Source organism: Bactrocera tryoni, chromosome 1, assembly GCF_016617805.1.
Source record: "Bactrocera tryoni isolate S06 chromosome 1, CSIRO_BtryS06_freeze2, whole genome shotgun sequence".
NCBI classification, from domain to species: Eukaryota; Metazoa; Arthropoda; class Insecta; order Diptera; family Tephritidae; genus Bactrocera; species Bactrocera tryoni.
Window position 1 is genome coordinate 62297771 of NC_052499.1, and position 23254 is coordinate 62321024.

At 33.8% G+C, this 23254-nt stretch overlaps 1 protein-coding gene across 2 annotated transcripts in view; it reads left to right on the forward strand.

The window, feature by feature from the left end:
- The window catches only part of LOC120766782 (homeobox protein homothorax), a 320231-nt gene that overhangs the window by 249560 nt on the left and 47417 nt on the right, over positions 1-23254 (forward strand). For both annotated transcript variants that reach the window (XM_040092474.1, XM_040092476.1), the window contains exon 10: positions 3981-4004. In XM_040092474.1, the coding sequence (XP_039948408.1) occupies positions 3981-4004 (24 nt within the window). The remainder of the gene's footprint in view (positions 1-3980; positions 4005-23254) is intronic.

Here is a 23254-nt window from a genome sequence, read left to right on the forward strand (position 1 = left end):
TTAAATGCTGACAATGTGTTGATTGTGCAATTGACTACACTGTATGCGCCCGTCTGCCAAGTAGGAGTACGTCAGTCAGCAATTTGAAAGAAATCTGTCACCAAATAAAACCAACGCGTTTGTGCTAAAAATAAGAACGCGCTCGTGCACCAAGGTGCGAATGAGCGCTTAAGCTTGTAAGCTACATAGGCGCTGAGCTCAGATGACGATATCAATATATTTTTATAGCGTTTATATATATATTTGTTGCAACCTTGCCGGTAGGGCGCGATCAATCGCTGACCCATCAGCAACAACACCGCCGTCGCCACCGCCAACTACACCAGCACTCCACCGCTAAGACGATTATTTATGAACTCTTCGATCGGCCAAGTGTCAACTGAATTGACTGCATTTAGCACAAACGGTCTTCGCTTGCACTTTGTAAGAGGCGCTGATGAAATGAAGCCTTAAAGCATGAAATGAAGTAAGGCGAAGCTGCGCGTACTGTTGTCACAACAACATGTTTCAATGCGTGTTCGACCAGCAGCAGCAACAGCGCACAACAAATCTACACAATGCACTTACAAGTAAGAGCAACACGAAGCAAGAATGGCGGCGCGCAGCGAGCGGCAAGCGCGTAAATGAATGAAGAAACCTTAAGTCACAAAAAGCAAAAACAAAAAACGCAACAACAGTAATGCGGTTGAATAAAATGTTGAAAAAATAACTGCCTTGCATTACTCTATACTTATAAGTCTTAAAAATCTGAAAATGAAAAACGGAAATAAATAAAATTGCCATTTTTTTCATGATGAGTTTTCGAAGATCACTGCGCGATCAGCCAGCAACAGCCTCCAAGTTAGCGCAAAAGCCTTCAGCTTAGCTCCTTATGTGCTGTCATAGCGATGCGTTGCGTTGCTGATGATATCCCCAAGTGATTTTAAGGTGTGTTGCAGGTATTTGCACTCGAGCTTTGCTGCGCTACCTTGGCTACATTCATTTCATTTAATCTTTAACTCTTTATTTGCCGTTTTAATTTTGTTTTCTTTCATCATTTCAAAATATTTTTTTTATTTTTTAATTTCGCGTCTCTTTATACTTGATTGGTGTTTTTATGCGTTCACCGCGCGCCTATGGCGGATCACATTTCATTGAAGCGCAAAATTATTATGCTTAGTTTTGAAGTGCTTGGCGATTTTTTGTTTTCGGCTGGAAAATGGACAAGAAAGTGACTATACTGCGGCGATGCAGCCGCTGATCGCTCACTAGGGACAAATGGTTATGGCTTTGCCAAGACGATCGGCAACGCGATCATTGTGTTCTCTGCCTTTCTGTGCCGTATTTAAAGGAAATATATTGCAAAAGTTTCGCTTTTGAAAAAATTTATATATTTTTATAACTTTAAGCCGAATTTATGTGACAAGCTGCGCTATGCACTGAGGGAGTTATACACTATGCGGCGTTTTTTGTCTTTTTTTTGGATTTGGGCTTGCGACGCAGGCTTTAGTGACACTTTTGAAAGCGCTTATCCATATTATTAGGTATGAAAAATAAATTTTGTTTTTTCGAAGGTTACGGGAATAAGGTAACAAACAATGGTTAGCTAAAATTAGTTAATATTGAGTTACTATTTTTTTAAATATTTTTTACATTTTGCTGCAGCTTTCAAAATCTTTATAGGGTTCACGCTTAATTTTTTTCTTTTATACTCTTAAATTTGAACCCCAAAAATTTATAAAAATAAATCAATTAAATTAAGAATGAATTCAGGCGATTATGGTATATTTTTGGCGGAATATTTTAGGTTTGCAACGAAGCTTGTAACTTCGGAGACCATATAAAATATGTTAATAAATTATCAGCGTGGCGACCTGAGTAGATTTAGTCATACCACCCTGTTTGTATATATGCGAATTAGTCCCTGAGTTTTCAAGATATCGATCTGAAATTTAGTTTAGTATCCTTTTCACTTTAAGAACTATAGTAGCTGCTGTACAAACTGAACGACCGAATTTAAGTAGTTGTATGAAAATCTTTTTTTATTGTTAAGATATCTTCACCAAATTTGGCACAGCTTATTATCTTATTGCTCTAGACTATTTCTGGAAAAACTGTTCAAATCGTATCACTATAGCATATAGCTGCCATACAAAGTGAACGTTAAAAATCAAGTCCTTATATGGCCAACTTTTAAAATTGATGAGATATCTTCACGAAATTTGGAACGGATTATTGTCGAAAACAACTATATAATCTCCCAAAATATTTGTCAGATCGGAGCACTATAGCATATAGCTCCCATACAAACTGAACCATTAATGTCAAATTCTTGTATTGAAAATTGTGAAGGGTATTATGGTCCCTTAAAGTTTTTTCTTGTTTTTGTATTTTCTAGTTTTTTGTAATCCCAGTATTGAATAATTAACAACTTCTAATATAATTCCGTCTCTAAATCACATGCTATTCATCGCCGTCTTTTTTCTTCTAAACATTAGCATACTTTTTAATTACCTTTCCCAAGCTCTAGCCGGTATTTATGCAAATTCTCGGAAGCGCTCAAAATACGAAATAAAACTTTCAACTTTGTTTGCTCAATATCCTACTTAAATTTTAATACATATGTCTCCGCCCGCAATACTGCAAACATCAAAGTTTGCTTGCTTTTTATTGATTTGCCGATGACGAATCGCAAGATGCCACACAAAAATGTGAAACGATCACGCCTACAAGCGAACCCATGATTCATACGGAAAACAATAACATTTAAGAAACACACATGTTGGAACCTTTTTAACGCCCCGAGCTTGATTATAACAAAAACCTTTAATTTACTTATTTTCTGGCATGATTTATGTACAGCTCAAGTTTTTATATATGATTTCTTAAATACGCGTTTTATTTAAAAAACACTTTGTTTTTGTTTTGTTTTGCTCACGGATTTCTTAAAAGCATACAAACGAAATATTTCCAAAATATCTGCGGTCTGCCAAGAGCACGGCATACATTCCATCTAATTCCAATTTCAATTCATTCATTCATTTGTACATTCATTCACTCCTGTGCTTCCTCAAAATGCACACACACACATACACCCATATACGAACACACGCAGTCGCCCAGCACATTTGCCACGAATTTGATTGATGGCTAAACATATATTTCATTTTTATTCGCTAATAGTACCAACAGCTACAATGTTATAAATATGTGGCCACACTACACAACAACAACAACAAATGTACTCGTTTTATGTATGTGTGTATTTGCTGGGAAGAAAACAATTTTTGTGAAAACCCCAAAATACACCGACACCACGAAACAAATCACGGCTTTGGTTGGCTTAGCATTGTTATTTTAGGTTTAAAAAGTTTATTTTACTTTGTTTGGGCGCGACTTAAGTTGTTGCATAGTTATTATGTGCATATAAACAATAATGAATCAAAATCACCGGAAAAAATTATGAAAATCACAAAGTGACACCAAATCGATTTAAGCAAACAAAATCACTTTTGTTTAGTTTTAAAGTGAAATATAGCGGTCTTTAGTGTTTTTGTGATTTTTCTGATTTTTCTGATGACACCATAAAGGCAAGTGAATTTGAACGTGTCACAAACCATCTATGAATGTGGCAAGGCGTTTAGCTTCAAGCAAAGATTTATTAATGGTCTGATATTAATTTGATTAATTTCAGCTAGTTGTGGGCATGAATGAATGAATTTAAGAATTCGAGATGGTTTGTGTTATGTTTTGTATAATTTTATGCTAAGTATTAGGTCTTAAAAAATATTTTGAGGTGCAACGACTGTGAGACAAAAATTTCATTCAAGAAAAGAAGCGGCAGCAACAAAACTAGGCAAGACACTACTTAAGCTGTGTTTAATATGATAGACTTAAGAAACAAAAATAAGACTTTTTCAGATGTATAATAAGCTTAAGACGCTGAAATTATATTCTAAATGTATATATATATACTAATAATTACATTTTTTTATTTTCAGACAATTTCGGCACAAGTGCAAGTGGTAAGTTTTTTATTGAATATTATAAATTATTAAATACAGATAAAAAAAATTGCAATGTTAACAAAAGTAGAAACAGTTTTCGTCAAACAAAAATTAAAGAAAAATTGAGACATTCTTCAAAAAAAATCAATCGTGAAATTCAACAAAAAAAAATAATAATAACGATTTAAGGCTCAGATAAATGCACTAAGTTTCGAAGAAAACATAATAATATTATTATTAAAAATTTAAAAAAGTTTATGAATATTATCCCAAATTAATTTTCAAAAAATAAAGATCCCAACAACAACAAATAGGCGTCACGTATGCAACCAAACTGCAGACACGCACACCTACAAACACTAAAAAGTCATGTGAAATAACACAAAAAGGTGCTCAATTCACACATGCATACATACACATATCAATATATTTATATATATTATGTATATATACCGCGCTATGTATAGTTCTGTGTGCCCTTTTCGGTTTGATATGCATGTGTATCTTTTCATTTAGCATTTGACAGGACCTATAATTATGGCCAACCATAACCCATCATCAACTCGAATTCGACTCGCCAAGCGATACGTGAGAGATATACAATAAATTTTCTGATTAAAAACCAGCTTATCATTATTATAGGTTCGCTGGTTCATCGCACGCTTGACTGCAACAACAGCGCCTAGTGAGTGACTAGCTGAGCCGGCTGGCATGCTGAGCTGGCTGGCAGCTACGCTGTTTGGTTGGTTGCTTGCTTACTTAGATTATTGGACATTACTCGATTGCCTTGCACGGCTACAGGCGCAGTATTTGGCTGTGTGTGAACTTGTTGCATGGAGGCTGCAATTTTATAATTTCTTTAAATTTTTTTATAATTTTATTTAATTTTTTTTGGTTCCTTTATATATTTTTTGTCCTTTTTTTGATATTTTATAACATTTTTTGTTTGATTTAATTTTGTTATACTTTAATGCTACTTTTTTGATTCGACTCAGCCCTTGCTGACTTCAGCAAAGCTTCCCTAAACATATGTTGTTGCGCGGGAACAAAATGCCTGACTGGTTGTATTTGAAAGGGAGTCCATTATGAGTTTCAATGGCGATGTATTGTGCGTGCGCGCACACACATGCTTTGATATTAATTTTGGGCTGCATATGCAATGCTTTGCAATAAAAGACAATAAAAGAATATATATGTAACATAATTATTTATAAAAAAAAATATTTTAATTTTTGTTTCTAAGCAGCTTTTATAGCATTCAAGTTAAAATTATTGTTAAAAATTAATAAAAATTAGCTTGAATTCGTCTTTTTGTCAGCAACGAAAAACCATATTTGTGTGTCAATAAGACCTTCAGTTTTAGATTTAATTATGTAGTAATACCTTGGAAGCGGAAGTTGAGTTTTATGCGCTCTTTTAGTATTCATAAGCCTGAAAAGCTTTTTACTTTCAAGTCGACTTAAATTTTTCAATCAAAAATCTCCCTCCACCATGTAAGAAAATCTAAATAAATCGTTTTCTCACATTTTTAAATTGTTTTATATTCATTTTACTAATTTTTGTGTACATATGTATGTAAATTTAAATATAGCAACATAAATACCCACTATTGAGTGCTTACAAGGCAGTGCATGCGGTTTAGGTAACTTAATACTCCTTCCACAAAGTCCCTCTGGAAAAATCGGAGAAAGGAATCTGAATAATTTTGTTGTTGTTTTTGTTTTTTGTGGGGTTTTAAGATCAAATTCTTCGCTTTTGGTTGAATTATGTGGCGTAGCGAGTGCAAGCATACTCATATGTATACACAAACACACGCACATGTGTGCCGCCTAAATAGTATAATACATGCGTGTGCAGCAGAACAAAAGAAAATTAGAATCTTTGAAGAATTTCCACAAATATTTCATTATTATTAGACAGTTGGAGTTGGGACGACAAAATGTCAGCGTGAAAGGCTAAATGAAGGCGATATTAGAGACCATGAATGTGGTACAAATGCTTAGATGCGGTTGGGGAACACACATATATACACACAAATAAGATGAATACACATACAAAAACACACACATACATATTTTTACATATATGTATATATCTTGTACATATTTACAGTCATATTTGGTGTTCAGTTGCCAGTCGGTTGTTTGTAGCTCTAACATTTGTTGCTTTTCTGCTTGCGTAGGGTGGCTTTGCAGCAGCCATGCTGCCATGTTGTTATTTATTGTCTAATTTCCTAAAACGACCAAAGGTCAATGATACTCTGTTTCAAACATAATTATTTCTCTTTGAATATATAAAAGAAAAAATTAAATATAGAACGCTGCTTTTGCTTTTAGCGCCAGTTTCTCAGCTACTTCTTGCTCTTTAATTTTAATTGTACTATTTTTCATGGTCACTCAATCACTTGAAATTATTCGCAGCGCTATTAGTGCCACTTATGCATTGAATTTTGTGCATAACTAACATATGTTGAGCACAACTTTTTGTTTTTGCTATTATTTTTAGTAATTTTTTTTTGTTCAACCAACAGGCAGAAAATAAAGCGTAAAAGCAAGAACAATGCTTATAGAATTTGTGCGGCGGAAAAAAATTGTACATATCAGAAACGCGCTGAAGCAATGCATAAATATGAAGAAAAAGCAGAAAATTGTCGGTTAATTAACTTTAGCACGCCATCATGCCACGGCTACGGCTGCTGCTGCTGCTGTTATGCGGTGCCCCCTCCGCCAGCAATTTGTAGCTTTTTGCTTTTCGTCTCACTTATTTCGCGCATGTATGTGTGTATGTGTCTATTTTTACAGACTTTTGCGCATTTTGCGCTGCGCCACACCAGCGCACCGTCTCTTTTCCACCAACACACATATGCACACACACACATGCATGCCGCAAATTGCACATTTTCTGCACTGCAATGATTGTGCTGGTTGTTGTTGTTTGCGTAGTTGCTGTTTTTAATTTCTACATGGCAAACGCTTCATTTCCCTTCTTAATAAACCATTTTGTTGTTATGGCAGCGCGTATAAAATTAGTCTTACATATGGCAGAATGCATGCCACTAACGAAATACACAAACACACGCACACACGTATTTAGTTGCATATGTGCAAATGCGCTTACGTAGACCTTGTTGGAACATGGCTGCAACCAAACAAAGCAGCAGTGTAAAGCTTTGAGAGATCGAAAAAAATGAAAAAATTAAAAATAAAAAAAGTATTTTTTCGAAAAAATTACACACAAGCTCAGCTGTAGCCAAAACAAAGAGCAAAAATAAAATAAAATGCAGTATAGACAAGAGCCAGTAGTGGCTGCAGCAGCAGAAAAAAAGCATGTTTCGTGTTGAAAGATTTTCACATGCCGCGGTGACGTCGGTGGCGGCGGCTGCAACATGTCCCGCAACTGCAATTGCCGCCCCAACTAAATACAAGCCAAGCAAATTATTCTTGCTTATATTTTCTCTACATCCCATTTTTCTTATTGCATTGCTGCCACAACCTCACAGTCGCCTTAAGCGATTTCGTGACTTATGCGTTATAATTTTAACATTACAGTAAACACAGAAATTATACGGCTAGCGGACAGGCGGACGGACGGCTGTGTTGTGACGCTAAAATAAAATGAAATACCTATACAAATGCAATAAGGCAAGGGTGCAGCTAAATGCATATACATACATATGTATATCGATATATGTATACGTAGATATTTGAGCGGTAGGGTAAAGTGCAGCTCTCGGACGCTTTTAAAATAATGCTTTGTAATTTTATACCATTTGCGAGTAGATTTACACTTTTCTAATTTTACTAGTTAGGCATCAATAAAAGAGTGTACTAAAAGCACTATAACTGTTACTTTTTGATTATCTTTGATTTATGTTAGGTGCTTGTTCGATTCGCTACTCGCTTATTTTTGACAAAGGCAAAAAAAATTCTACTAGCTTGAATGTAGAGTTAAAGAGAGAGGATTAATGCTTTTGAAAACTAAAAATTTCAATTTAAAAATTAATTAAAAATTAATTTTAAAAATTAATTAAAAATTTAATTTAAAAATTAAATTAAAAAAATTTAATAATTAAAAAAAAATTAATTAAAAAAATTAAATTAATTAAAAATTAATTTTAAAAAATTAATTAAAATTTTAATTTTTAAAATTAATTAAAAATTTAATTAAAAAATTTAATTGTAATTTTAAAATTAATTAAAAATTTTAATTTTAAAAAGTTAATTAAAATTAATAATTTTAGACTGATTAAAGAAATATTTTTTAAATACTTCTCACACATACGTATGTACATGTATTTATATAATCTCTTTTAAAGCCAAGTATATATGTACAATTTGTGCTTTTAATAAATTTTTTAAACAATTTCATCGACATTGCGCGCCACCGCAAACATTAGCGTTCTTACTACTTAATTTAGTATGTTCTTTTATTTTTTTTGTTTTTTTTTTGCAAAAGTTGCCGTCTCGCTACCAAGTTTTGCTTGTACATTTGCCACATGTGGTTGCAATTATGATGTCAGCGCAAAAATGTTTTTTCGTTATTTATAAGCGAATTTGTTGCTACACACATTCATATATACGTATATAAGTGATATTCGCTACTGCGCTGCTCGAAGTGGTAGCAATAACAGAGATAACGCAATCAGCAAAGTGCCAGAAAAAATGGCTGCAACATTGAAGAAGTTAATTTTACACAATTGTGGCAGTCAAAGAAAACTCAATTTTCAACATGCAACTTAGTTTGATTTCGCTGATAAAGTAATTTTCCAATGTGCGCTGGGTCAAGGGCAAGTAGCTTTTTAGAGACGGTGTTGAATCATGTATATTGTAGCACAGATAAAATAATTGTTTTCTGATATAGTATTTTTTCTTTAATACGAGTATTACTTTTTTCATTTTTATTTTTTTATTCATAGATTTTTTAAATTTTAATTTTGAGGATTTAAATTCCAGTCTAGAGAGCCTGAAAGCAATAACAGTGGTATCAGACCCATTGGAAATGAAAAGGCAAAGAATATAACTGAAATGAAAGAAAATATAAATTACGAGCGATATGTGGTCGGGAAGTGGAAGTGAGGGAGTGGTTGAGGCTTTAATGCTAAAAATGCTGCAATTTATTTGACTTAAAATATTTATAGATTTTTCTTTAACCCAAGGCTGCCATCAAAATTATGTCCTTGTAAGGAAAACTTTTCCATTGAACGAAGTATTCAAACGAAACTCAGCATGCATTATTTTCTTGGTCAATGGCACAATCTCCGAAGCTATTGCTTAGAACGGATCATTATAGAATATAGCTGTCATACAAATTGGGCGATCAAAGTCAGGTTCTTCTGTCTGTCTTATTTGCATTGAAGCTTAAAAGCCGATCTACATAAGTCAAAATTATAGAAGAAATTAATGATAAAGTTTGGCTATTCTAAACTGAAAACTTAATTTTTTTACAATTTAATTACACAAAATTGAATTGCATTGCTGTAGCACAAGAAGCAGACTCACTAATTAAGCATTCCAATCGTCATTTTGTATGCCTTTCATAAAAGCGTGGCCATTTTCTTTGCTTACCACAATGTCATTGCTGCCTTTGCTACACACAGCAACTGAAAGCAAAAAATGAAAAAATAAAAGAATTGAATATAATAACTTAAGGAAGTACAAATAAAATGAAAAGGATCACAGTAAAATTAAACAAACAAATCAACCGCAGCTCAACAACTAAATATAAACATTGTATTTTGTCACAGCAGCAATATCGTCTGCCACACTGACAGTCCATCAAATAAGTAAACGTATTCATGTCACATCAGCGCCACGCACAGCAGGAGATTTGTATCCAACAGGTAAATACATATGTATTTATATATGCACGGACATTATGCGGCGATCGCAACAGCGTCTCTGACTGTTGTTGTCGCTGCTGCTGCTGCTGTTTGCGCCGCTTGGATGTCATCACTCAGTCACTCGCTCACACTCGATGTTGTTATGCTGTGGCGCGCTGTGCCGCCCGCCACTTTGGTGGTTGTTTGTCTTCATTATTGCATTGACATTGGGGGTTTTCGGAATAATTTGTTCAGACTGCATTTGAAGTGCAAATAGCTGGCTTTTGTGTACACTTATAGGCACATGCTTTGGCTGCATAGCGGCTTTCAGATTTTTCTGTATACTTATAGAAGTAAAAAAAAAAACATTGACTGACTGTGGCAAGGTTGTTTTGACAGGCGAGGTGAATTTAGCTGAATTTTTTAATTTGTTGCAAGTATAAATATTATTATACTTTAGTATAAAACTTTAAAAAATTCTAATATATCATTTTTCTGTTAAAATTTATTTTCTACTCCGAAGAATTAGCCAACGAAAAACATTTAATTGTCAATACCTTGGCTTATAAAGCAATATTTCTTTTAGTAATCAATGCCACTGACCTCGTAGACAAACGTTTCTGGATTTTTCTAAAAACTGATTTCTTTCTTCAACTTTTTTCTTAAGTCTATTTCATTTTACTGCCCATTTTTCATCTATTTGCTGCAAAAATTTCTGCTAGAAAACTTTTAGCAATGCCACACAGCGCTTGCCACTCAACGCACTCAAAACAGATGCCAGCATAAAATGTAAATACAAGTTTTTAGTATTATTTTTGCAATTTGCAGCAGCACAAGCAGAAATGGTTGCATAAACAGCAGATTGCCTTTGTGACACCTTTGCAGCGTCAAATAGCACTCGACTTGACTCGACCATTATGGCACACGTAGCATCACTTTTATGGCATTTAGAGCCGGTGTTTACATGTCACATTCCCGCGCATACGTGTAGCCACATACATACGCATGCTTACGCAACAACACAACAGCGTTGGTAAACAAATGCATGCATGTACATATGTATGTGACAGTCAAGAGCGAGTTGAGTGGAGTGCGGCAAGCCCAAACCAAGCCGAGGCGCACTAAAATGTCGCCCACGTTGTGATTTCTATGCTGATTTTTTCCACCATTCAAGGGGTACTTCACCCTGTGATGCAACAAATCTGTGCAACATACATACACACATTTTTGTTGTGCGTGCGCATTTTGAATAAAATAAAAGATGAAAAAGGCAACAACAACAACAATGAAATAAATTAAAGTCAAGTTGGTGCGCATGTGAGGTGGACTGCATACTGCGCATAGTGTGCAGCGTGCAGCATTGAAAGAGCGTGGAGAAAACAAACTCCAGCTTATGCGGCGACACACCGCAATGCGCTGCGAGGGGCAGCATCATTTTTGTCAACTGCAAACACGTTTTTATGCTTTATGTTGGTGATGAGTGGTGTTGTTGTTGTTGTTGCATTTAGGGTTTTCGTTACTGTTGTTGCTAGCTGTTGCTGCCACACGCATGCAATGTCCATAGGCATGCATGTGCGCGCTGTTTGTTGTCACGAAAAGACAGCAGAGCAAAAACAAGTCGATCCCAAACAAAAGAAGTATAAAAACACACACATACACACACAAAGAAATGAATATCAGAACACCCAAAAACAAATTAAATCTACCGCCATTAATCTTAAAGGTGAGTGAGCAGCCAGCGACAAATAAAGGCACACATCCGTATATGTAAATGTATCACAACAACAATGCGTCTCCATTGACAACTGGCTTATAGTAAACATATTTACATGCATATATAAAGAAGTCTATAAGATTATAAAAAATAAAGAAATAAATAAATCGTTAAAATCCTGCATTTTGTTGCATGCAACATACTGCATACTTTTATTTATTTTATACTTTTTATGGCTTATGTTGCACGCCAACGCCTTGGCTGGCAGTTGAACTGTATTTGTTATTGTCGTTTTTATTTTGTCTCATAATGAAGGTGAGATACATTTCAACTGCAGCTCGTAAATTTTTTCACACTCAGCGCCTGCCGGGTCCCTGTCGCACATCTGCAAACTTGTGAATTTGCATAAGCCTGCTGCCATCAGCGCTGCCTTCACCGCTCCACCAACTCCTTCACTCCACAACAGCACTGATTTCTGCTCGTTTTTCGGGCAGTAAATATCGTTCCCTCTTGAAATCACTTGCTCGCGTTGGCGCAATAAATTTGCCAAATTTGACAATTATGAACATTATTAATAAATAAAATAGACAATAAATAAATTGCCATTTGCATTTGAGATTGATGTGAATGTGTTTTTTCTGTGCATACAAATTCGCATATGTTTGTTGGTGTGTAACTGTGTAAATGCTGATCTTTATTGTCAATTATATTTGGTGTTGGTACGAGTATATAGTATTAGGAACACTGTATAATATATGAAATGAAGACGCAGAAATGTGAGCATTTTTTAGAACTGCATTGTTTTTGCGAGTATAACCAATAATAAAACATTACTGAATAATTAATATTCACTTGCAGTTCAAATTCTACACTAGTTCTCAAAAAAATTTTCGAAATAAATATTTTGGATAACTGAATTCTATTATATTAAATTTTTTTTCATTATTTTGCTTTAATATTTTTATTGCAAATTTAAATTTTTTTCTTATTTTTAACTAATTAATTAATTAAAAAAATAAAAATTAGAAAATTAATTAATTAATTACTTTTTCAATTTCTCTAAGTGTTTTAATTTTTCATCTATTATTTTAACTTATTAATTCTATATATTATTATTGTAAACTTTATTTTATTTTTCTAATTTTTAATTAGTTAATTAATTACTTTTTTTTTTAATTTCGAAACCTGTTTTTGGAAGTCTGCATTTAATTATGTATTATTTTGCTTTGATATTTTTTCTAATTTTTAATTAAGTAATTTAGCTTTTTATATCTCTAAGCGTTTTAATATTTTCATATTATTTTCATTTATTAGTTCCATACTAGTTCTCAAAAAGACTTTCGAAACTAGCTTTTGGAAATCTGTCTCTAATTAAATTTTTCGAAATAAATATTTTGGATATTTGAATTATATTATATTAGATTTTTTTTTTATTATTTTGCTTTAATATTTTTATTGTAAATTTTAAATTTTTTTCTAATTTTAACTCAATTAATTAAATTAAAAAAATAATTAGAAAATTATTTAATTAATTACTTTTTTAATTTTTCTAAGTGTTTTAATTTTTTCATCTGTTATTTTAATTAATTAATTCTATATATTATTATTGTAAATTTTATTTTGTTTTTCTAATTTTTATTTCATTAATTTGTTTTTTTATATCTCTAAGTAATTTAATATTTTCATATTATTTTCCTTTATTAGTTCCATACTAGTTCTCAAAAAGATTTTCGAGACTAGCTTTTGGAAATCTGTATCTAATTAAATTTCAAAATTTCAGGCATAATATTTTTGCTTTAATATTTTTATAATTATTTTTAATTTTTTTGTTTTAATTTTTTTGTTTTAATTTTTTCATTTATTATTTTAAATTATTTTTTCTTTTTTCTTCATTATTTTAAAACCTATTTTTCGTCTTGATATTAATATATTGTAAATATTTTTATTTTAATTTTTTTAATTTATTCTCAATTTTTTTAAATTTATTTTAAATTGTTTTTACTATCATTTTTTTCGTTATTGTTAAGATAATTTTTCTAAATTTGTTATTGCATGATTTCTTAAATTAACTTTGGTCCCAATCTTCTTATATTTACTTATTTTCCTTATTTTTAATTTAATTTTAAATTTTCTTCTAAAGCTTTCAATTTTTTTATTAATTATTTTAATTAAATTTTACTTAATTTTTAATTTTAATATTTTGACATATACCTTTTAATTTCTTTCCAATTGTAATTTATAATTTTAATATTTTAAATTTTTTTTTTGTTAAATAAAGAGAAGAGGCAAATAATAATTTTCTTAGAATATTTAATCAAAAATTTAGTTATATAATTAATTCTTAACTTTCAACATGAGTGCTAACATTTCACCCATCAATATGTAACTGAATTCCTGCTATGCACAGCCTTTCGCCCGAGCTCAATGATCCTTGACCCCATTGATTGGCATTGAGTAATGTTGCACCAACGCCGTCAACGTAAACTATGACCGAACCGAGCATAACGAAATCAAACTGTAATTATATTAAAATTTCATATTAAATTTTATTGATTGCCTCACTTCAAGTGTACTTGCTGCAAAAGTACTATTATGCGCTGTTGTTGTTATTATATTGAGTGCTGTATACCAACGTCCATTATATTTGCTGCCTGATGTTAGTGTAAAAACAGTTTTTTCTTTATTTTTTGCAACATTTGTGTTGTTGTTTAATGTTCGTGTGACCCGTCGATAATGCGGTCGAATGTATCGTTAACTTCGACTGCTTTCAACTTTAAGCTGCAGCGGCACAAAAAAGATTATATGAAGCATCACCTCCCGCAATATCCCTTTGCGCTATGGACAGCAACAAAATAAATATAATCTTTGATGCACATAAAACGGGAAAGAATACGAGAAAAACATAACCGAAAAGAAAGAAAATTGCTTAAAAGTGGCAAGTACGCAAAAAAAGCAACCATAGAAATATTGAAAACGGCTGTTGTGCGCAGTGCAACAAAAAAGCGCCGTAGAAGATGAGCAAAAAATTATGACAACCTGGCATGAGAACCTTAAAAACCGCAAAAATCATATAAAAATAATGAGCGTGGATGCTGGATGGCTGTCTGGCTGGCCGATTCGGTGATCGGTTGCACTTTATGCTCTTGGCTATGCTGAGGCGTTGCACGTAGCAAGGGTAAACAAAAGCGCCGCAATGGCGTACGAACGAACAAGCCAACCGCCAACCGCCAGCCGTTTGGGGCCGTTGTGGACAAAAGCTCAACGCAGACGGGCAGTTCGTCACAGTCAGTCAGTTAGTCGGACAGTCAGTCAATACTGCACAGGCCCTAGAAACACTCACATTTACTATATATGAATATATACATACATACTGCTGTGTGCGAAAGAATGGCAGCGGAGTCAAATGTACAAGCCGGAAAAAATGGTTTTTGTTAAAAAGCAAAAAATTGCCACAAAATCGCTGCAACGGATGAATTAAAAAACAGCACGTAAAAATCGAACACGTTTGAGGCCACAAAACAATGCAACACAAAATTGCAACGGATCACACAAATCCGCCATAAAAATGTACGAGCTTGTGTACAAGCGCCGAAAAGGCCGATACAACAACAACAACAACAACACGATTTGCCTAGGTGCTCCGACGAATGCGGAATGGATATATTCGTTAATACCTGGTTAAAAGGAATTGCCTGCAATGTTGCAGTGTACAATATGTTGAAAAAAACATCGATAGCGAAGCCAAAAGAAGCGAAAAATTATTATAAAAATAATAATAAAAGCGTTGGATTTTAAATAAAAATCGTTGAGTAAAAAGCGCATACGCAAACTAAAGCAGAAAAAATCGTATTGGCTTTATATGTTCATGCCAGTGCAGCACAACATTGCTGTTGTTGTTGTTGCTGCGGCAATGGGTAATATTGTTAACTCTTGTTGTTGCTGCATTCTTATTGTTATGCGCTCGTTTTTGCTGTTAATCCTCGTTGTTGCATTGCTGTTGCAAGTTGATGGTGTTGCTTGATTGGTGATCCATCATAATTTTGCTGTTGTTCGCAAGCTGTTTGAGTCATTTTACGTTTATCACGTAATTTATTATTTCTATTTTTTTTGTTTTGTTTTTGGTTTGTCAAATTGTTATCCAATTACTTGTTGTATACTTTTTCACATATAAATATTTCATTGCTGCAAGTGTGGTGGAGATTTTTGTAAAATTACAAAATTAATTAAAATGAAGGCGATATTTTTTTTGGAACTTGCCCTTCAGAGTTACACTTATTTCCTTTTATTAAAATAACAATAAAAAATTATATATATTTAAAACTATAATAGTATTAAATTTTATTTATTTGCTGCCAAAGTACTTCACTGTTGTTGTAGTGTAAAAATGTCTATTTTTATTTTTTTATTGTAATATTTGCATAATTATACAGTATTCCAATATAAACCTGAAATAGTCGGGTCTGTCATCAGCTGCCCTCCGCTCATGCTGATAGCTTTTACTTAACTCTTTCCATACGAACAAGCTTCAACCTTTTAACTCTCGGAATACGGGCAGGTAATAGTAGTAAGTTAATCCTATGGTACTTTTCGATTGCAATTCGCCATAAAACGTAGTTTAAGAATATTTTAATTTTTTTAGAATTCCCATATAACATTTTTTACTTGCACATTAATATGTCTTATAAAGAAGTAGATTCAGTAGTTGCTAATGCCTTCAATTCTTAAGACATACAAAATAGTAACTTTAGACTATTTCTAATGCTAAGATTAGGATGGGTAAGGTTCATCTGGCAGGCCATTGAGCAACGCATAGACCAGTTTTGGGTCTTTACGATACCAAATGCAGTTCAGTTGCTAGGTCCATGAGGAGTAGTAATCCTTTAGATGCGTGCGCTTGATGCAAATTTTAACAGACTCCGGTGTACCATACCGTGGGGACCCCAGACGCTTATACTGTCCATTCTTTCCCTGGTGCCTTGCTTTAAACAGTTCCTTCAGTCATCTCGCCCCATTCTGTGGGCGTGTGTTGCTAAAATAAAATCTGCCGTCAGAAGCATGCTGACAAGAAAGACTTTCAGTTATTCAGGTAACAATTTTAACTGTTTTGACATCACTAAGCCTTAAAAATGCTTATATTTTCATCCATGAGCCGTAAATATTCTTAAAAGTTAAAAAATGGCAGCTGCAGACTATGTTGAATCTACTAATAATATTCGTCTTTAGATCTGTGCTCATTAAAACCCTGCAGCTATTCAGAACCCTGTTACGCCTCTTTCGACACGAACTTACAAAAATAAATTTAAAACAGTAAAATAATAAACAAAACTAACTGGAAAAGAGTATTTTATAGTTATTATTGGGAATTTGGTACCTTTTCAATTATTGAAAATATTCTGAAGTTTCTTATTAGACCACAAGCCTTTGAAAATGGTAAAAAGTGAAACAAAATCACATTAGGTTAGAACCCATTAAAAGAGGAGGCTAAAACAACAAAAATTAAAGGGAAAATAATTTACGAAATAACACCAACCACTCAAATTGAAACAAAATTTGAGTTTTGGTTATAAAATGGTTATATATTCGCTATATATTGGTTATATCTGAGAGCGGAAGCTGAAAATTTTATGCAAAAACGCAATTTCGATTATTTTAATGATATTATATTGTTTTGCAGTTTAGGTGACGATATATTATATTTTCTCCTCCTTATTTTTTTGCAAAATAAAACAAAACATTTATCAATCAAAAATTCGATTGTCAGATAATTCTAGTTTTCAAACGAAAAAATCAAGTATATGTGCAATGCCAATTTTATTTACCTCCCTAACAAAGCTCAAACTCTTGGCAAGTGAACATTTCACAGCGAGAAGAGCAACTTTTCTGCCTTGAACGCGAATTTCTTAGTGGCAACGACTTATTATCCAATGAATTTCCGCATTCGAAATTTTAAAATCCATTCACATAGAAATTATCTAATTACATTACTTTTCATAATTCAAAATAATACATTTAATTACACAATTTTTCCATTATAAAATTCAATTTGTTTCTCCCCTTTCTACTTTATTATGCTCATTGTTTTACGCCGCAATTAAAAGTGAAGAGAAAATGCGATAAAGTCGCACTTTTTGTTCTGCAAAATTTATGGCATTTTAAGTGTAGCTATAAAAAATAGTATAATATGCATTAAAAATAATTAAATCCAACATTGTTGCTGAGCTGTTGGCGCTGCTGCTGCGCTTTAAGCTGCGACCGCACATTTTAAAATGCAAAACCGCAAAACACACGTTATTTCCCCCCGATTTAAGCGCGGCACTCGCTACGCCTATCACTATAATTTAATTAAAAGTTATATATCTCTTTCGAAAAAACGAACAACAAAAACAAAAATTACGAAATTATAACGCCGCAAAACAACAAAAATGTTATAACATGTTGCAAAAATTAAAAAAAAAACACAGAAAAAAGTGTCTGAAAGTGAAAAACATTTTCCGCGCACAGCCTATGCCAACAACACACAGTTACAACAGCGCCGCGAAAATCACAAAACCTCACCGCAAAATTTATCACTTAATTGCAAAAAATTAATGCATTAAAAATTATAAATAACACGGCAGCCAACTGTAAAAATGCAAGAAATTAAATTAAAAAGTGTGCAAAAAGTTAGCTGCAACAACAAAATAACATGCAACACTCCAGCTGTCGATAGGCGTAGTAGTTGCAATGTGGAGTGCGGCACGTAAAAGCGCAGCATTGATTTGGCGACACATATAGTATGCCAATACCGTTATGTTGTGTGTGTGAGCGCGTTTGTGTTGCATTAAAAGGCAATGCCACAAACGACGCGAACACGATGTTGTTTGCAACAAATTACGCGGCGACCGCACATCAAATTAAATTTTCGCGCCTAGTGAGCAAATGGAGAAATTCAGAAAAATTGGGAAATAAAACAACAACAACAAAAAAGAAACGCATATAGGCCACAATAGACGTGCAAAAACATGTGGAAAAAAGCTGGCAACCATAACGCGACTTTGCACACTATCCGCGCTCCATTAACAACAACTACAACAATGGGGTTCAAAATCCGCTCCGCAATTAAACAAAGAACACAGAGAAATGCGCGTAAAAAATTTTGTTATGCCACAAATATGCACAATAAAGTGCATTGCAGCAAAAATAAAGCAAAATAAAAACTAAAATACAACAACAGCAAGTGGCAGCAACAACGCATAGCCAGTAATGAAAAATTGATGCGAATGTGCAACATAAATCCATCAAGCGCACCCAAAATATAGGCGACACATGTACATATATGTATGTCTCCATAACCACCTCAAACGACTGCGAGATGTCGCTTATACAACAAAAGCAACAATAACTGAAATATCCGTTGCACTATCTACTGCGCGCCCAGCGCTGCGCCGACACAGCTCAACGCGCCAATAAATGTGCGAAGGCGCAAAAACAGCAATTTACAAAGCGTCGGCATGCGGCGCGGTGGCGCGCGGCGTGTTGAGCGCCTACAACTTAATACACACTTTCAATAACAAATTTTCCAATTTTTATGCATAAAATAGAGATATATTGTGTATGCATTTATGTGTGTGTGTGCGCGTGTCCGTTAGTGTGAGTGCGCGCGTGAAATTGCAACCGAAAAGTAATAATTCACAATGGAAATACACAACGCTATGAATGCCGAAATGCTGGCGTGAGCTGTGGCGCTGCATATTGTTTGCGATATTGGGGAGATGCTTACGGTTTGCTGCAATCAGCAGCCTTGTGTGGCATGCAGCAAACGACAATGCACTGTTGTTATATGGTTCAGTGATTGGTTGTTTGGTCGGTGTGGTTTACGGGCTGGTTTGCTACGTTTGATTGTTGCGGTGCGACTGAAGGCGCGAATGGAGGTGGAAAACATATTAAATAAATGACCTCAAAAAAATATATACATGTATATATGTAAATTAATATAAAACAAAATGAAAGAAAAAAAAATAAAAGTATGATAACGGCTTGTATCCACGCTATCAAAAAATAAACTCAAAGAAATAAGTGGCAACAACAGCTTTATTAAAGTTTTTAAAATCATATCGAGAATTTTAAATATGATAACATATTTATGCTCATATATAAATATATAGTTTTGAAGTGAATTTATTTTGCGAGTAAAATTAGCCGCGCGCAAATTTTAGTTTGGAAAAGACAACGAACGGTTTTGACCCAAAAAACTTTACTAAGCTCTTCAAAAATGGGAGAGCTATCGAAATTTTTATATTAAATTTGCATAATAGCTTGGGGAAAGGGTTGGTGCAGGGATTTACTGTCAGAAGATGGAAATCACCAACAGCTACCATAGCGGAATCGCAGGAAACTCTAAAGCTGATGAGCTAGCAAGAAAAGGTACCCTAGAACGCTATGTATAGAATAGGAGCGGATCAGTGCTCGCGTATCCTTTTGTGTTCTACTTCTAGGTAGCTGGGCATCGCGGTAGCTTGGCCAGTTCTGGACCACAATCGAAACATGCGCTGTCGCAAAATCCTTTTGACCCAAGATCGATCGCAAGAGATCTAGTAGTCTCTTTGCCCTCAGTAAGGCTAGCCTCTCCCTAGTTAAGGGGCTTTTAACACGCAATTACCCGTTGGCGTCCACGCAGTAAGGCTGGGAATCCTACCAGACGCCGTCTGCAGAAGCTGTACGGAGGAACACTTTCTTCTTTACTGTATCGGCTTTGGAAGGTCAAAACTTAAACACTTGGGAGCGCATACCTTCAGACATCCCGCCGAGTTGGCGGGAATGGAAATTAAGCTCTAGGAGTTCTTTTTTTCTATGGCTCCACAAAGAACTACATATAGCAGTCCGCGTGCGATCTTTGATCAGCCATCTAACCTAATTTAATATAACCTGCTTAATAGTGTGAGATAATTATATTCGAAGTAGCGATTCGAACGCACTATACCAGCTGGTCAAACTAAGAGCGCTTAAGGTGCAACCAAATTAACCCATTCATATAAGAGATAGAGAGATACAGATAACAAATGCTTTCAGCGCTTGATTTAGTTTCTTACCTTTATTTCACTAAGTGTTTAGCTTCAATAAATTTTTTCATAGTTATAGTATTTCAAACTACCTATTAAGTTATGCCAGACTTGAGCCTTGAAAAAACCTAGCATTGCGAATTATTTGTGAAAGTATAGATATAGATATAAAGCAAAGATTTTTTCTTTTCCCAGGTTTTTTTTTTTAAATATACCTAGGTCATTTCAACATTACAGCAAACTGGACAGTGGAATATTTCTAAGAAATGGGTTATATTTACAGAACCCTGAAATGTAATTGAAATGTAAGAAATTTTGATTTTGCTTTTCTAAAATCCCTGACTGGGCTTACCTCTTAAGTAAAGGAAAAAATCTATACCGCACTAAAACCATACTGACATTTAGTTAAATATTCAATGAATCTATGATTACCGAAATCTAAAAATAGCAAATTATTGAACATATTGATTTCTACAGTTAAAAATGCATACGAAAACCCCACTAGGCACTCAGAAAAATTGCTATAAATATATTTCAATCGGCCAAGATTTATTTGAGCTCTCCAGCCAATTGTTGGCAGATCCTTAATTAGCCGTAATTTATAACAAAACCAAAGACTCTGCATAAAAAACCGCAAACGCTTACAACTTAACTTGAGCCCGCTTAAACCCACCACCTCCACAACTTAACTGATAGCAAACCTTGATAAGAGATTATTTAAAATAAATTATTATGCAATTTATGAAAATTATTAATGACTAAAATAAAAATAATTTACAATCGAGCGGCAATAGCGGCGGCAGCAGCAGCAGCAGCCAACGCAGTTAAAAACAATTTGATCTTTCAATTCCAGCAGCGCTTTAAAGGTGGACAGCTAAATGCCACTGCAGCGGCGGCAATCAATAATCGCACAATAAACAAAGTAAAAAAAAGTTTTGTTGCTGCTGAAACGTTAACTAATATTTTTTATCAACTTTTTATTTGTATGTAGTATGTATGTGTGTGTATGAGTTACTATTTATCTCAGCGCCATTACCGAGCGCTTACAATTAATGTGCTACTCGCTTAATATTATCAGCGCAACGCCTACGAAATGCCAAAATAACGCCACTATTTTGCCGAAAGCCAAACGAGTTGAGAGCAACACAACAAAAAAAGTGCTTTGCCGCAATTGATTTAGATTGTGTGTTTTTCGAATTTTTAGTTTTGTGTTTTTAGTGTTTTGCGTTTTTTTCTTTTTGGTGTTGCAGCTGCGCAGCTTGACTTGGCGGCCGCAACTCATCTGCGAAACTTGTTTTAGTTGCGCTGGCAATGCTGCTTTGACTTCTGCCCGTTGTTAGTTGCGTGATTTATGCACTTTTCCAGTTGCCATTTTTGGCAAATGCGCAAATGTTGCAACTCAACTTGTGCCGCCACAAGCGTTTGCGCAAAACATGCGCGGCTGTTGCTTGTTTTCTGCGGTGCGAATCAACTAATTTTTTTAGTTTTTGCACTTTGGCTTGTAATAGATTTCCATTGAGTCTGGTTGTTGTTGTTATTTTTTGGTTTGTTGCTTCTGTGCAATATTATTTTTAAGCGCTGCGCAAACTTGCCTGTGTCAAAATGAAAAATATTGATAATTAATATTTTTTCAATTGCTTTTTCCAAATACATTTAAACCATTTGTCATTTGCGTGTTTAGAGGACGCGTGCACAAACCAAAAAATTTGGTTTTAAAAAATTGTTATTACTTTTTAAAATTGCGTTGATTTGTCAAAGCCGTAAGCGGTGTCGCGTGTAGTTTTCATATCGCTGAAATATGTTGTAGGCGAATTTGTGGCGTCTTTGATTTTAAGTTAATGAAGGCAATATTTGAGGTTATGTTTACTGATTTTTACTCGAAAAAAAAATCAAAAATTATTATAAATAAATTAAATGAATTTTTGTCTAAACACCTAACGCATATTTTAACGTTATAGCAAATTTTTGTGAAAAAAAAAATAAAAAGTTAAAAAAAAAATATATATAGAATTAATTATAAAATTATAAAAAATTTTATTTTGCAAAAGAATTTAATTTTAAAATTCCTAAACTGATTAACTTTATAATTTTATATACTCTAGAAATAATAAAAAACAAGTAAGGAAGGGCTAAGTTCGGGTGTCACCGAACATTTTATACTCTCGCATGATAAAGTGATAATCGAGATTTCATTATACGTCATTTACATATTTTTCAAATACCGTATTTGTGTAGTTTTATTCCGCTATCATCATTGGTTCCTAATGTACTATGTATTATACAGAGAAGGCATCAGATGGAATTCAAAATAGCGTTATATTGGAAGAAGGCATGGTTGTGAACTGATTTCCCCAATATTTCGTACATGTCATCAGGCTATTAAGAAAATATTATGTACCGAATTTCATTGAAATCGGTCTAGTAGTTCCTGAGATATGGGTTTTGGTCCATAAGTGGGCGACGCCACGCCCATTTTCAATTTTTAAAAAAAGCCTGGGTGCAGGTTTCTTCTGCCACTTCTTCCGCAAAATTTAGTGTTTCTGACGCTTTTTGTTAGTCGGTTAACGCACTTTTAGTGATTTTCAACAAAACCTTTGTTTGGGAGGTGGGCGTGGTTATTATCCGATTTCTCCATTTTTGAACTGTATATGAAAATGCCTGAAGGAAACGACTCTATAGAGTTTGGTTGACATAGCTG